The following is a 15,187-nucleotide window of genomic DNA, read 5'->3' on the forward strand; positions in this document are numbered from 1 at the left end:
CTTTATATAAATAATAGTAAAAAAAATTATAATAATGATAATAATAAGAATAATATTAATAACAATAATAATAATTAAAAAACTAGAAAGAATAATATTAATAATAATAACAATAATAATACTAATAATAATATTAATAATAATAATTATAGTAATAATAATAATAATAATAATATTAAAAATAATAAAAATAGTAATAATGATAATAATATTAATAATAAAAATAATAATAGTAATAATAATAATAATAATAATAATAATAATAATAATAATAATAATAATAATAATAGTAATAATAATAATAATAACAATAACAATAATAACAATAAAAAAAGTAATGATAATAATAAGAATAATAATGATAATAATAAGAATAATATTCATAACAATAATAATAATTAAAATACTAGAAAGAATAATGATAATAATAACAATAATAATACTAATAATAATATTAATAATAATAATAGTAATAGTAATAATAATAATAATATAAATAATAATGATAATAATATTAATAATAATAATACTAATAATAACAATAAATAATATTAATAATAACAATAATATTAATATCAATAATACGAAAATTCAGTAATAGTAATAATAATAATAATAATAATAATAATAATAATAATAATAATAATAATAATAAAAATAAAAGTAATCATTATAATGATAATGATAGTAAAAATGCACATTATGATAAATATATATAAAGCATCATTTTTTTGGTATTTTGACTTTCTGGATTGAAATAATATTCATCCAGAATTTTCCGAACAATTACGTGTTGCTTATGAACAACCGACACTAGCAAGTCTAATTTTGATGAATTCGCAGTTTTATGGAAACCACAAAAACGTCAGTCTCTAATCAATCGATAATTTTTTTTGAAAAATATTCACTTTTTGGTTTTTTTCGTTTAACACCGGACAGAACAATTCAAATCAAAGCAAACTATTGATGGGTCCAATGGTTTTCTACGGAGTTTCAATTAAACCTATTTAGTTTTTCAGTCAATCGTTTTGAATTTAAAAAGCAAAAAAAGTGTAAATTAAACCACGTATTGTTGAGCTTTGCTTATTTTTCCTTTTTTACCGGTACTCTAACATCATTATATTCCCTTGACAGCCTGCATCTTGCACCATTTTAGCCTCTTTTGCAGCCCCACTCTTAAAACATTTGACTCCCTCTTAACAAGTTAGCCCCCTTCTCTTAAATCTCTTTATGCCCATTGGAAGCGCTAATCTTACATTTACACCATTTTACTTTTGCATATTTTATTTTGCAACTATTTAAACTCCTTCCTCTTGGCAGCCCAATTATTACATCATTTGACCCCCTCTCAACAAGTAAGCCTCTTCTCTGACATTATTTTATGCCCATTCAAAGTGCAAATCATATATTTACACCATTTTATTTTTAGACAATTTACTCTGACACTATTTAACCCCCCCGCTTGGCAGCCCAATTATTTCATCTTTTTACACCCTCTCAACAAGTAAGCCCCTTCTCTTACATTATTTTTGTGCCCACTGAAAGTGCTAACCTTACATTGTTTTAGCTAACCTTACCGAGAACTGACAGTCTTGAACCCACAGCCTTCGCACTTCTAGCTGGTTTTCCACAGCCTCCAGACCAACAATGTTTTTTCAACTCTTGACGGTCTTACATTTGCTAACCTTACCAAGAACTGACAGTCTTGAACCCACAGCCTTCGCACTTCTAAATGGTTTTCCACAGCCTCCAGACCAACAATGTTTTTTCAACTCTTGACGGTCCATCTGTTTGTATTTTATTTTTTAGAAATACCAATTTTCAACAAATTAAACTTCAATCTTACATCATTTTACCCCCTTACAAAAATAATAATACTAAGAAAAACAATAATAATAATAATAAAAATAATAATAATAGTAACAAAAATGATAGTAAAAATAAGAGTAATAAAAATAATAATAATAATAAAAAATATAATAACAATAATAATAATATTAAAAATAAATATAATAATGACAATAAAAATAATAAAAACTAATAATATTATTATAATCATTATCAGTATAATGATAATGACATTAACAATAATGCAGAATTGCGATAAATATATAAAAATCATCATTTAATTTTGATATATTGGCTTTCTGAATTCAATTTATCCACACTTTTCCGAACAATTACGAGTTGCTTGTGGACGAACGGCAAAAGCAAGTCTAATCTAGAGGAAATCGCAGTCTTTTGGAAACCAAAAAGGACGCCGGTTTCTAATCAGTCGATAATTTTACTTAAATATTTTATCCTTTTTTGCTTTTTGTACGCTAAAAACCGAAAACACAAATCAAATCAAAGCGAATTATTGATTGGTCCAACGGGTTTCCTACGGAGTTTCAATGAAACCTATTTAGTTTTTCAGTTGATCGTTTTGACTTTAAAAAACGCAAATTTTTAAAATAGACCAGGGATCATTGCACTTTGCTTCTTTTTTTATGTTTTTTCGGTCAGTCTCACATCATTATATCCCCTTAACAGCCTCAATCTTACACCAACCATTTCACCCTCCTTCGCAGCCGCCCTCTTACACCACTCGATCCTCTCTAAACATAATTGTCCCTTCTCTTAAATCAATTTGTGCCACTTGGAAGCGCTAATCTTAAATTGATTTAGCCTCCAATGGCCGATGTCTGACAGTCTTCAACCCACAACCTCTGCACGTTAAACCAGTTTTCTGTAGTCTCCAGACCAATAACGGTTGTCCAACTCTTGATGTCCCTCTTTATAAATATTATTTATTTGATTTGTCACCCTCTCAACAAACTAACCCTCACTCTTAAACCATTTTACCCCCTCGCAGACGGATGCTTCCCCACTTTTACCCCATCTGAACGAGTTAGCCCCTTACCCTTACACCATTTAAACCTTTTTGGCAGCTCAGCCCCTCTGAACAAATTATACCCTCACTCATTCAACATTTTACCCCTTATAATAATAATAATAATAAAAAAATGAATGATAATAATAATAATAATAACAATAATAATAACAAAAATAATAAATAATAATGATAAGAGTTTTAATAATAATAATAATAATAATAATAATAATATTAAAAATATTTATAATATTGACAATAAAAATTATAATTATAATTATTATTATTATTATTATTATTATTATTTTTATTATTATTATTATCATTATTATTATTATCATTATTATTATTATTATGGTAATATTAATAATGCAAAGAGCATCATTTTTCTGGTATGTTGACTCAGTTTGAGTCAGCCTATCCATATCCACAAAATTCGATAGTGGGTGACCCCGATGAAGACACGGCAAAATAAACGCTAGTTTTGAAGTAATTTTTGTACTTTGAAATCCAAAAGAATTCGTCGGATTGAAATCAGTTGATGATTATTTTTAATTATTTTTTTCGCTTTATTGCTTTTTTGTACGTTAAAAACCAAAAAGACCAATTCAAATCAAAACAAACTAATGATTTATCCAATGGTTTTAACGGAATTTCGAAAAACCTATCTGTTTTTTTTAGACAATCGTTTTGACTTTTGAAAATACAATTTTTCAAATTAAACCATGGATTATTGAGCTTTGCTACTTTCTTCCTGTATTTTAAATCATTCTGAAAATCCCTATACCCCCATGGCAGCCTCAATCCTAAACCTTTTGATCCTCCTTTGCAGCACCCACCAATCCTACACCATTCGAACGCTTCTCAACAATTTGGCCGATTTTCTGACATTTTATGCCCATCGGAAGTGCTAATCTTGCACTGTTTCAGCCCTCCAACTTCGATGTCTGACAATCTTCAACCTTCAAACTCTGCCCCTCAGCTGGTTTTCCACAGCCTCCAGGCCGCCAGTGCTTGCCCAACTCCTGACAGTCCATCTATGTGAATATTTTTGTACGAATTACCACCCTCTCAACAAACTATCCCTTACTCTTGAAATTATTTACCCCCTTCTGGCAGCCGAAATCGTTCTCCTCTCCACCCACTTTGAACAAGTTACCTCTTCATTTCAGATTTTCAAATACAAAAAGCAGCTCTCTGTCATTTCTTCTTTCAAAAATGCAAAAATTTCATTCTCATCAAATGAAATAATGATGTAGCACAATAGTTTTTGGTCTTCCATTCTTCCACCAGGTTTTTCATTTCTGTGTTCATTTAAAAAATCAAATGGTTTTGGCTGTTGATTATCTAGCTGTCTCTCGGTTTTGATATACTTCTAGACGTGAAAATCAAACATGCCATAATCATTTTATTATTATTGATTTAAGATGTGCTTATGTATTTAGGTGACGAATTGAGATAATATCTGCGAGATGATATGATATGAAGAGAGAAAGGAATCAAAACCGACATCCCAAATTCATGAAAAAAAATTGTCGTGTGAGGAGACTGTTCAACGAAATCTTCGAACGAAAAAACTCTTGACGGTCCATCTGTTTGTATTTTATTTTTTAGAAATACCAATTTTCAACAAATTAAACTTCAATCTTACATCATTTTACCCCCTTACAAAAATAATAATACTAAGAAAAATAATAAAAGTAATAATAATAATAATAATAATAATAATAATAATAATAATAATAATAATAATAATAATAATAATAATAATAATAATAATAATAATAATAATAATAATAATAATAATAATAATAATAATAATAATAATAATAATAATAATAATAGTAACAAAAATGATAGTAAAAATAAGAGTAATAAAAATAATAATAATAATAATAAATATAATAATAATAAAAATATTAATATTAAAAATAATTATAATAATGACAATAGAAATAATAAAAACTAATAATATTATTATAATCATTATCAGTATAATGATAATGACATTAACAATAATGCAGAATTGCGATAAATATATAAAAATCATCATTTATTTTTGATATACTGGCTTTCTGAATTCAATTTATCCACACTTTTCCGAACAATTACGAGTTGCTTGTGGACGAACGGCAAAAGAAAGTCTAATCTAGAGGAAATCGCAGTCTTTTGGAAACCAAAAAGGACGCCGGTTTCTAATCAGTCGACAATTTTACTTAAATATTTTGTCATTTTTTGCTTTTTGTACGCTAAAAACCGAAAACACAAATCAAATCAAAGCCAATTATTGATTGGTCCAACGGGTTTCCTACGGAGTTTCAATGAAACCTATTTAGTTTTTCAGTCGATCGTTTTGACTTTAAAAAACGCAAATTTTTAAATTAAATCAGGGATCATTGCACTTTGCTTCTTTTTTCTCTTTTTTCGATCAGTCTCACATCATTATATCTTCTAAACAGCCTCAATCTTACACCCACCATTTCACCCTCCTTCGCAGCTGCCCTCTTACACCACTCGACCCTCTCTAAACATGTTTGTCACTTCTCTTAAATCAATTTATGCCACTTGGAAGCGCTAATCTTAAATTGATTTAGCCTCCAATGGCCGATGGCTGACAGTCTTCAACCCACAACCACTGCACGTTAAACCAGTTTTCTGTAGTCTCCAGACCAATAACGGTTGTCCAACTCTTGATGTCCCTCTTTATAAATATTATTTATTTGATTTGTCACCCTCTCAACAAACTAACCCTCACTCTTAAACCATTTTACCCCCTCGCAGACGGATGCTTCCATATTTTTACACCATCTGAACAATTTAGCCCCTTACCCTTACACCATTTAAACCTTTTTGGCAGCTTAGCCCATCTGAACAAATTCGACCTTCACTCTTTCAACATTTTACCACTTATAATAATAATAATAATAATAATAATAAAATTAATAATAATAATAACAACAATAATAATAACAAAAATAATAAATAATAATGATAAGAATTTTAATAATAGTAATAATGATAATGATAATAATAATAATAATAATAATAAAAATAATATTAAAATTATTTATAATATTGACAATAAAAATTTTTATTAACATTATTATTATTATCATCATTATTATTATTATGGTAATATTAATAATGCAAAAAGCATCAATTTTTTTTGTATGTTGACTCAGTTCGAGTCAGCCTATCCATATCCACAAAATTCGATAGTGGGTGACCCAGATGAAGACACGGCAAAATAAACGCTAGTTTTGAAGTAATTTTTGTACTTTGAAATCCAAAAGAATTCGTCGGATTGAAATCAGTTGATGATTATTTTTAATTATTTTTTTCGCTTTATTGCTTTTTTGTACGTTAAAAACCAAAAAGACCAATTCAAATCAAAACAAACTAATGATTTATCCAATGGTTTTAACGGAATTTCGAAAAACCTATCTGTTTTTTTTAGACAATCGTTTTGACTTTTGAAAATACAATTTTTCAAATTAAACCATGGATTATTGAGCTTTGCTACTTTCTTCCTGTATTTTAAATCATTCTGAAAATCCCTATACCCCCATGGCAGCCTCAATCCTAAACCTTTTGATCCTCCTTTGCAGCACCCACCAATCCTACACCATTCGAACGCTTCTCAACAATTTGGCCGATTTTCTGACATTTTATGCCCATCGGAAGTGCTAATCTTGCACTGTTTCAGCCCTCCAACTTCGATGTCTGACAATCTTCAACCTTCAAACTCTGCCCCTCAGCTGGTTTTCCACAGCCTCCAGGCCGCCAGTGCTTGCCCAACTCCTGACAGTCCATCTATGTGAATATTTTTGTACGAATTACCACCCTCTCAACAAACTATCCCTTACTCTTGAAATTATTTACCCCCTTCTGGCAGCCGGGGCCGAGGTGTCAACGCTAAAAAACTCAAAATTATGTAAGATTGGCGTTGAATGCGTTGAATTTATGTAAGATCTACGCCTGAGCGTACATCTTACATAAATTCAACGCATTCAACGGTTATCTATCATAATTTTGCGTTGAATTTTGGCGTAGATCTTACATATTTGGCGTTGAAACTTAGCGTAGATCTTACATTTTTAGCGTTGAATTTAGCGTTGATCTTACATAAATTCAACGCATTCAACGCTAATCTTACATAATTTTGCGTCGAATTTTGGCGTAGATCTTACCTATTTAGCGTTGAATTTTAGCGTTGATCTTACATAAATTCAAACGCATTCAACGCTAATCTTACATAAATTTGCGTCGAATTTTGCGTAGATCTTACATGTTTAGCGTTGAATTTTAGCGTTGATCTTACATAAATTCAACGCATTCAACGCTAATCTTACATAACTTTGCGTTGAATTTTGGCGTAGATCTTACATATTTAGCGTTGAATTTTGCGTTGAACTTACATAAGTTCAACGCATTCAACGCTAATCTTTCCATTCCATTTCAGACCACTTTACCATTTCAAAAGTTTTTCAAGTTTTTTTTTCAAGGAGTCAATTTTTCACTTTTTCGACCCCTATACTTCACAGGTGAGAAACATGAGGTCAGAAAAAAATCCTTTTTAGTGCAAAATCCAATTCAGACCATTTTACTATTTCAAATTTTTCCAGTTTTTTTTTCAAAAATAATTTTTTTACTGCTTCGATCCCCTACACTGCACAAGTGAGAAAAGTGCAGTCAGCAAAAAATCACTCTTTAGTCCTCTTTTATAGTGCAAAATCCGTTTCAGACCATTTTACGATTTCAGAAATTTTTCAATTTTTTTTTCAAAAAATCAATTTTTTTCACTGTTTCGAACCCTATATTGCAAAGGTGAGAAACATGAGGTCAGAAAAAAATCATTTTTAGTGCTCTTTGATAGTGCAAAATCCAATTCAGACCATTTTACGATTTCAAATTTTTCAAGTTTTTTCAAAACATTAGTTTTTTTTATGTTTCGACCCCCTATACTGCACAGGTGAGAAAAGTGAAGTCAGCAAAAAATCACTTTTTAGTGTTCTTTTATAGTGCAAAATCCATTTCAGACCATTTTGGAATTCAAGTTGTTTTCAAAACTTTTTAAAAAATTTCAAATTTTCCCAGTACGCCTCACATGGTAAATGTGTTGAATATGCTAAGTTAAATACTACATAAAATCAACGCAAAATATGCAAGATCTACGCTAAATTCAACGCAAATTATTTAAGATCTACGCTTTATAAGAATTGCGGCTCTTAAGGAAACCAAGGTACTGTGGCACAATGGTAGAAGAGGCGATAAGCAAACAGGAGGTCAGCAGTTCGAGTCCCATACCCAACTGGAGGTAATTAGTTCAAGTGGACGCTTTGTTTTTTTTGTCAGATCAACGCTAAATTCAACGCAAAAATATGTATGATCTACGCTAAAGTCAACGCTAAATATGTAAGGTCTACGCTAAATTCAACGCTAGATGTGTAAGATCTACGCTAAATTCAACGCTAAATATGTAAGATCTACGCTAAATTCAACGCTAAATATGTAAGATATACGCTAAATTCAACGCTAAATATGTAAGATCTACGCTAAATTCAATGCTAAATATGTAAGATCTACGCTAAATTCAACGCTAAATATGTAAGATCTACGCTAAATTCAACGCTAAATTTGTAAGATCAGCGGCAACTAACGTTGACAAGTCGGAAAATTCACCGCAATTTTCTTACATAATTTTGCGTTGAATGCGTTGAATTTGTAGTATTGAAATATAATGAATAATTACTGGTTTACTATGACACTAGGGTCCGGGCGGGTGTGAAGGATTTGTAGCGATTTTAGGATACTTTCTAGTGCATCCTAATCTGAGCGCAATTATTTCTCGTGGCCCAGAATTTCTGTGAGGATCAAAGTACCTACCTGATTTCCGACTGCAACCACATTTGGTATGGTCGGAACGTGATCCACGATTCTAGCATCTTCAATCTCGTCGATCAAGTCAAACAACTGTCTACAGTAGTTGTCATACCTCTGATGTTCTCTGCCTAAGTTCGGATCCCCGGGGCTGGAAAAGAAATCAGGCACTTCCTCGTCACTGTCGCGGGCAATGACAAGACTCGGCCATTAAATCATTACTTTTTAGGTTTTTTTTCCATTTTTTGACGTTAACGGTTTTATAAGATTTTGCCTGCTTTTTCGTATTTTCCTACTTTACCCAGCTTTATTCAGCTTGATCGACTGAAACCAAATTGCTCTCAATAGAAGCCCTCACCACAGTTGCTTAATTGCGAGGCAAAATGCATTTACGGGTAACCCTAAGCAAGATACACAATTTTTGGTTATTTAAAAACTATCGAATATCGTTAGAATTGTTAAAAATTTAACACGGTCTTTTGCAATATTTGTTTGGAGTTTTAAGGGGTTGCTTATGAAAGGGTGCAAAGTAGCACCAAATCTGAAATAAACAGAAAATTGATGCTATTCTTGATTAATAGGTTAACGTCTGGATCCAACGATGGGCAAAATACATTGGACCAAAAAGCCCCAGAAAAAAACCCTTTTTAAAAGTAAGTCTTCTTATTGTCTCGAATCCTCTTATTATCTTCTTTTTGTCTCGAATCTTGTTCATTTTTGGAATCACTGTTTGCTAAGTTTTTGTGAAATAACAGTTTTCACTTAAGAGTTACACAACAGAAGCTCCACGAAAAATTATCTGTTGTTAAACATCGAGACCCGCACATCAAATTTTAATGCATTCATCATTCTAAATTCTATACTGGTACAGACTAAGTAAAGTAATTTTACTCCAAAAAAATCTTGTCTCAACAGAAAGGGTAAACCCTGGCTCCTCTTAACTTACCTTAGTATACTCCAACTTCGCCAAAACTGTGCGTTAATAAACAAGGCCTGGCCACCTTAACAGAAACTTTAATTCTACCTTAAACTTCTAACGTCATTGATAAAATACTTTTACCCTAAAGTACCATAAATTTAACAATATTTTGCACTAATTTTTAATGCAAAATGCAATTAAAATTTTAAAACACTACATTTGCTGCAAGAAGCCACGGTGATTAATTAGAAGTACATACCTAGGAAATTGAACAATAAGAAGACTAAATTTTAATTTTATTGTGCTATTCTACAAGTTAACATCGTTTTTTTTTCATTCGGAATTGAAATTTAAATCATGATCAAGTCTTGCCGTGTTTCGCTGTTCATATTTGTCGGTCAACCTTTTCTCTCGCTCTCCACCAGACTGATCACAGATAGAAAAGAATGATTTATAATTTTTATAACGAATTTCCAATATTTGCCCGAACTTCTGGATGTCGACAGATATTCAAACTGAACTGCAAATTTGTGAAAGTCTGTGATCACAAATAGAAAAGAATTGCAACTCACAAAATGACTGATTCGTTTTGACCTCGAGTTTCCAATAACTGCTCTTAAGTTTAGAATGTCGACAGATATTTAAACTGAACTGCAAATTTGCAAAATACGGTCAGAACTGTTAGAATTGATGAGACAGAACATACATCAAAAGTTTACATACTAAACGAAAGCTGTTTAATACAAAAATATTATACTTCATGAATTATTTGTGATAATTTTGTAATATTCTCTAAGACCATCCGAGGTAACAAATGTGTATAAAACAAAAATTGCTGTTGCAGTGTAATATACGGCTCTGTAAACTTTGATCAGAACAATTTGCTAAGTTGCGACATGTTGTGTTGTCATACAGCGAGCAACCAAGCTTCTGTAATTGAGCAGAAGCGAAACCCGCACTGAAAAACCGAATGTCAATTGAAGGATTTAAAGGAGTTAAAAGTAAGACTTCAAGAACATTGGAATTGGGAATTTTAAACAAGGCTGAGCTCATTATTGCATTTGAACATATCTGTTTAACAATTTGATTTTTCTTTTGTCAATAACCATGACTAAATGGTAACATTGATTATGTGTTTCAAAAATTCTGTGCTGTATTGGGCATGAAATTGTGGATCAGAAGTCACAAAACGTGAGATCAATGTTTCCGCCCAACCATTAGTTTAAACAAATTTACATATACAAATAGCTTTTTTTGAAAAGCAACGGAAGCATAAAAGTTTTTAAATCAACTCTCATTGCGGTAAAATTAGTAGCATTTATTTTTAAAATCAAATAACTTGTTAGCACCCTGTGGTCTAATCAAGAGGAGTCTAACTTTACAGTCGGCCCATGCTCTCCAACAACCTCATACCCAACTCAATTCTACGTCTCTCCCAATTACGAAGAACCAGAGTTGTCTATGACAGTTGGCGAAGCGGAGAGATATTACGGAAGTGAAAGTGATTAAAGTGTTTTTAAGTAAAACTGTTGCACTCAAAACTCTGATTAAAGCATTACAGTATTAATTATTTTAACAAGTACATATGACTATTAATTTTCTGATAAATAACATGTTATTTATTTTCGCCAAGGGGGAAATGTGGTACAATAGTACATTTTTAGTTTGAGGTTATTATTTGGTGCAGCTAATTTGGTTCATTTTCTGTTTAACTTAATTTAGTTCATTTCATCTACCTTTAATTTGTTCATTCATTTAGTTTTAATTTTGAAGATCGAATCTTATGATTTCATACTTGTAAATTTGTTTACATCCTGTGCATGATCTTTTGTCTGTTCACCTTGTCTCGTGATTGTAAGTTGCCGCATTTAGTAATGTAACCTTATGAACAAATTGTTCATCAGTTTTGTTAATTTTGTCTAATTTCATTCTTCTCAATTTCGTAATTCAAAATAGTTGACTCTCTCTCTTAACTAGAATCTGATTCGCCAAAGTCTAAATTCAGACGCATCAAAATTTTGGTATCTTTCGTTGAGCGAAATACTCTAAAAATAATTGAAAGCAATTTCGCTCCGCCAATTCGACCTAAATTCTGTAACTCGAATAGTTAATTCTAAAGCAACAAATAAAAGCATTAAACCGCTCCGCCAAATCACCCTTAAATTGGCCGCTGTAGAGAAAGCTAATTGGTACCACGAAACAACTCATTCCTACAGATTGTAAATCTGTACGACATGGCGCAGCCAGCTCGAGAATCGAGAAAAACACCGTTGTCGATAGAGCCATTTTGGGAACGACCAACTTCAGACCCACCAATCAGATGGGAGAAATGGAGAATTCAATTAAAACTAGCGATTCTCGCTCGCGAGAATATCACTATAGACACATTGCTACAACCCAAACCATCGACAGTTCGTCTGCCAGCGGAACCGAAGTACGAGATGCCGATTGACGACACAACCGAGGAAGCAGAGAGAGAGAGCGTAGAATAAGAAACAACCAGTTGAAGTTGCAATGGGAACTAAAATGTCAAAAGATAACAGAAGCGGGAATACTATGCGGGGAACGTCCATGGAATTTGTGTGATCAAAAATGCGTATCTCTATTGTACCTAAGTATTGGTACTGAAGGAAGACTATTACTAACACAAAAATTTCCGCACGACAATATTTACAATTTGACTACCCTCAAACTCTGGGAAATGATGGAGACTGTCTTTATCCGCCCAAGACACATCACATTTGATCGATATGTGTTCTTCTCTTGGAAGCAAAAGAAGGGCGAAACTGTAGAGCAATTCTACAGCATCTTGAAAGAATTGGCTGAAAATTGCGACTTTGAAAACCGTGAAGAAGCAATCATCAGGGACATTTTCATCACTAACATGCTGGATGATGACATTCAGCGAGAGCTTCTACGGGATACAGTTGAATCAGAGAGGGCACTCAGCATTGCAGTCAACATGGAAATGGGTAATCAGAATCAGCAAAGAATTTCATCTAATAACGGAGCAACTGGTAGTACGGTGAACGCAATACAACAATTCAATCGATTTCGCGGCGCGGGTGTACGTGGAACTCAATCAAGCAGAGCAGTCACCAACCGTGCATCCGTTGGACAATGTCGTGGTTGTGGTCAAATCTGGACACCTACACATCGTCAGGTTTGCCCCGCAATGGGTAAGAAATGTAACCACTGTGGTTTGCAAAACCATTTCGCTAAGGTATGTCGTCGAAGACTTAATAATACAAGAAACACTCAACAAACCAATCGCATTAACACTGCAGAAACGGCTGAAACATCTAATCAAAATAATAGTCAGAAAAATCAAAACGTCAATTATATCAATTATAATGAGCAAATGAACTCAGACTATGATTCTTCGGATGATAATTACGTTGCAACAGTTGAAAATATGAGTTCACCAAATTTAGCACTGGAAAATTTGTCAATAACGATCGGAAACACAAACTGTCAGGAAACACAAACTGTAAGGAAAGTCAGAACGTCAATTATATCAATTATAATGAGCAAATCAACTCAGAATATGATTCTTCGGATGATAATTACGTTGCAACAGTTGAAAATATGAGTTCACCAAAATTAGCACTGAAAAATTTGTCATTAACGATCGGAAACACAAACTGTGATTTACTTCTCGACTCCGGTAGTGGTTGTACCATTATTAATATGTCACTTGCAAGAGAAATAATGCTCAATTGTGCTCAATCACAATGGTCGGAGAAAAGACCATTGGAATTGAAGTCATTTTCTAACGATATCGTTCAACCCCTCGGCACTTTGAAAACGCCGGTAAAATGTAATGATTGGAGCATTCAGAAAGCAAAAATAACAGTTGCAGCCGATGGGTTTCGACCAATATTAGGACGAGACCTTTTTGATCAGTTAGGCATCACAATTTCTCAGAAGCTTTGTCCGCAAACAGAGGTTAACAATATAGATCCACCTTGTGCAATAAAGAAATCACTGGCAAAGGAGTTTCCTGATTTGATATCCCGAATTGGAAAAACAAAAAATCACACGGTCAGTTCAAAATTTCACAAAAACTATCGAGTAATACATCAAAAAGGACGAAAAGTGCCCATACACCTTCAACCGAAAGTGAAAATTGAATTAGAAAAACTGTTAAATGAAGGACATATCGAAAAGTTAAACAACTGTTCTGATCAATTTTTCATATCTCCGATTGTCATTACGGTAAAAAAGGACAAATCAATCAAAATAGCACTCGATTCAAAAATCCTAAACAAAGCTATTCATAAAAACAAGCATCAAATGCCCAATATGGATTCGCTAATTCACACAATTTCGCAAACACTGTCAACGGCGCCGCATGAGACTGCTTATTTCACGACTCTTGATTTGCAATACGCTTATAGTCACCTAAAGCTACACAGTGATACGGCCCGCCATTGTAACTTTAATATTGTTAGTGGAGATATGACCGGCACATATCGATTTAAAACTGGATTTTACGGTTTAACGGGCATGCCAGCTGAATTCCAAAAAGCTATTGATTGTACTCTTGCCGGTTTGGAAAATACTTTCAGTTTCTTAGATGATATTTTGATCGTTAGCAGAGGTGGAATCGAAAAACATCTAGACTTGGTACGAAAATGCCTAATAAAACTGAATCAAGAAAACTTACGCATAAATCTTGCAAAATGTCATTTCGCGAAAGAAACGATTGAATGGCTCGGTCATAACATTACACAATCAGGTGTAACCCCACTTTCAAGTAAAACGGATGCAATTGGAAAATTATCGGCACCCACTAATCTTAAAAAACTTCGCTCTTTTATGGGTTCTGTACACCGTCTAGGAAAATTTATCCCGAATTTGTCACAATTATGTTACCCCCTGCGACCATTGCTTAAGAAAAATTCAAAATTTCTTTGGACGGAAGAGCACGATAAACAGTTTTCTCTAATAAAAGAACAAATTACGGAAACCACTGAAAATAAACATTTCAACCCGGAATTAGAAACACGAATTAAATGTGACGCCTCGCGTAAAGGATTGAGATGTGCATTGGAACAACGAACACCTAATGGGTGGCATACAGTAGCATTCGCGTCACGATTTTTGAACTCTGTTGAAGACAGATATAGTATAAACGAACTAGAACTTCTGGGTGTTGTTTGGTCCGTGGAACATTTTAAGTATTATTTATACGGCCAACCTTTTACTGTGATAACTGATCATAGAGCACTTCTCTCAAATATGACAGAAAATAGATCTAACAAATCATATAATAGTAGACTGACACGTTGGGTAGATCGTTTACTACCATTTGACTTCTCGATTGATCACCTTCCGGGCACAAAAATGGGATTAGTGGATTATATATCTCGCGACCCGCATCAACAAGCTGCTAATATATCCGCGTATGACGAGCAATTTATTGTAGCTAAATTGGATGTAATTAAACGTAGTGCAAAACGCTTCTTATTAAATGCCGAACATTACGTCGATTTCTCAGCGCGAAATCAATC

At 32.7% G+C, this 15,187-nt stretch overlaps 2 protein-coding genes across 5 annotated transcripts in view; one reads left to right on the top strand and one right to left on the bottom strand.

Annotated features, from left to right (window-relative positions):
- LOC142349030 (interferon-induced GTP-binding protein Mx-like) overlaps window positions 1–10,239 on the bottom strand; it is a 73,844-nt gene extending 63,605 nt beyond the window's left edge. Inside the window, exons 1-2 of one of the 4 annotated variants that reach the window (XM_075400440.1) lie at window positions 10,044–10,239; window positions 8,759–8,933 (exon numbers count right to left, since the gene is read on the bottom strand). In XM_075400440.1, coding sequence (XP_075256555.1) covers window positions 8,759–8,933; window positions 10,044–10,060 — 192 coding nt within the window. In that variant the 5' untranslated portion in view covers window positions 10,061–10,239. The remainder of the gene's footprint in view (window positions 1–8,758; window positions 8,934–10,043) is intronic. The other 3 variants (XM_075400438.1, XM_075400439.1, XM_075400441.1) reach the window with 3 other exon arrangements.
- Window positions 10,240–15,139: 4,900 nt separating this feature from the next.
- The window catches only part of LOC142349931 (uncharacterized), a 203,613-nt gene continuing 203,565 nt past the window's right edge, over window positions 15,140–15,187 (top strand). Inside the window, exon 1 of the mRNA XM_075401787.1 lies at window positions 15,140–15,149. The gene's annotated coding sequence lies outside the window, so the exon portion shown is untranslated. The remainder of the gene's footprint in view (window positions 15,150–15,187) is intronic.

The sequence above is a fragment of the Convolutriloba macropyga genome, chromosome 11 (genome assembly GCF_964194025.1).
Source record: "Convolutriloba macropyga chromosome 11, txConMacr16.3, whole genome shotgun sequence".
NCBI lineage: Eukaryota > Metazoa > Xenacoelomorpha > Acoela > Convolutidae > Convolutriloba > Convolutriloba macropyga.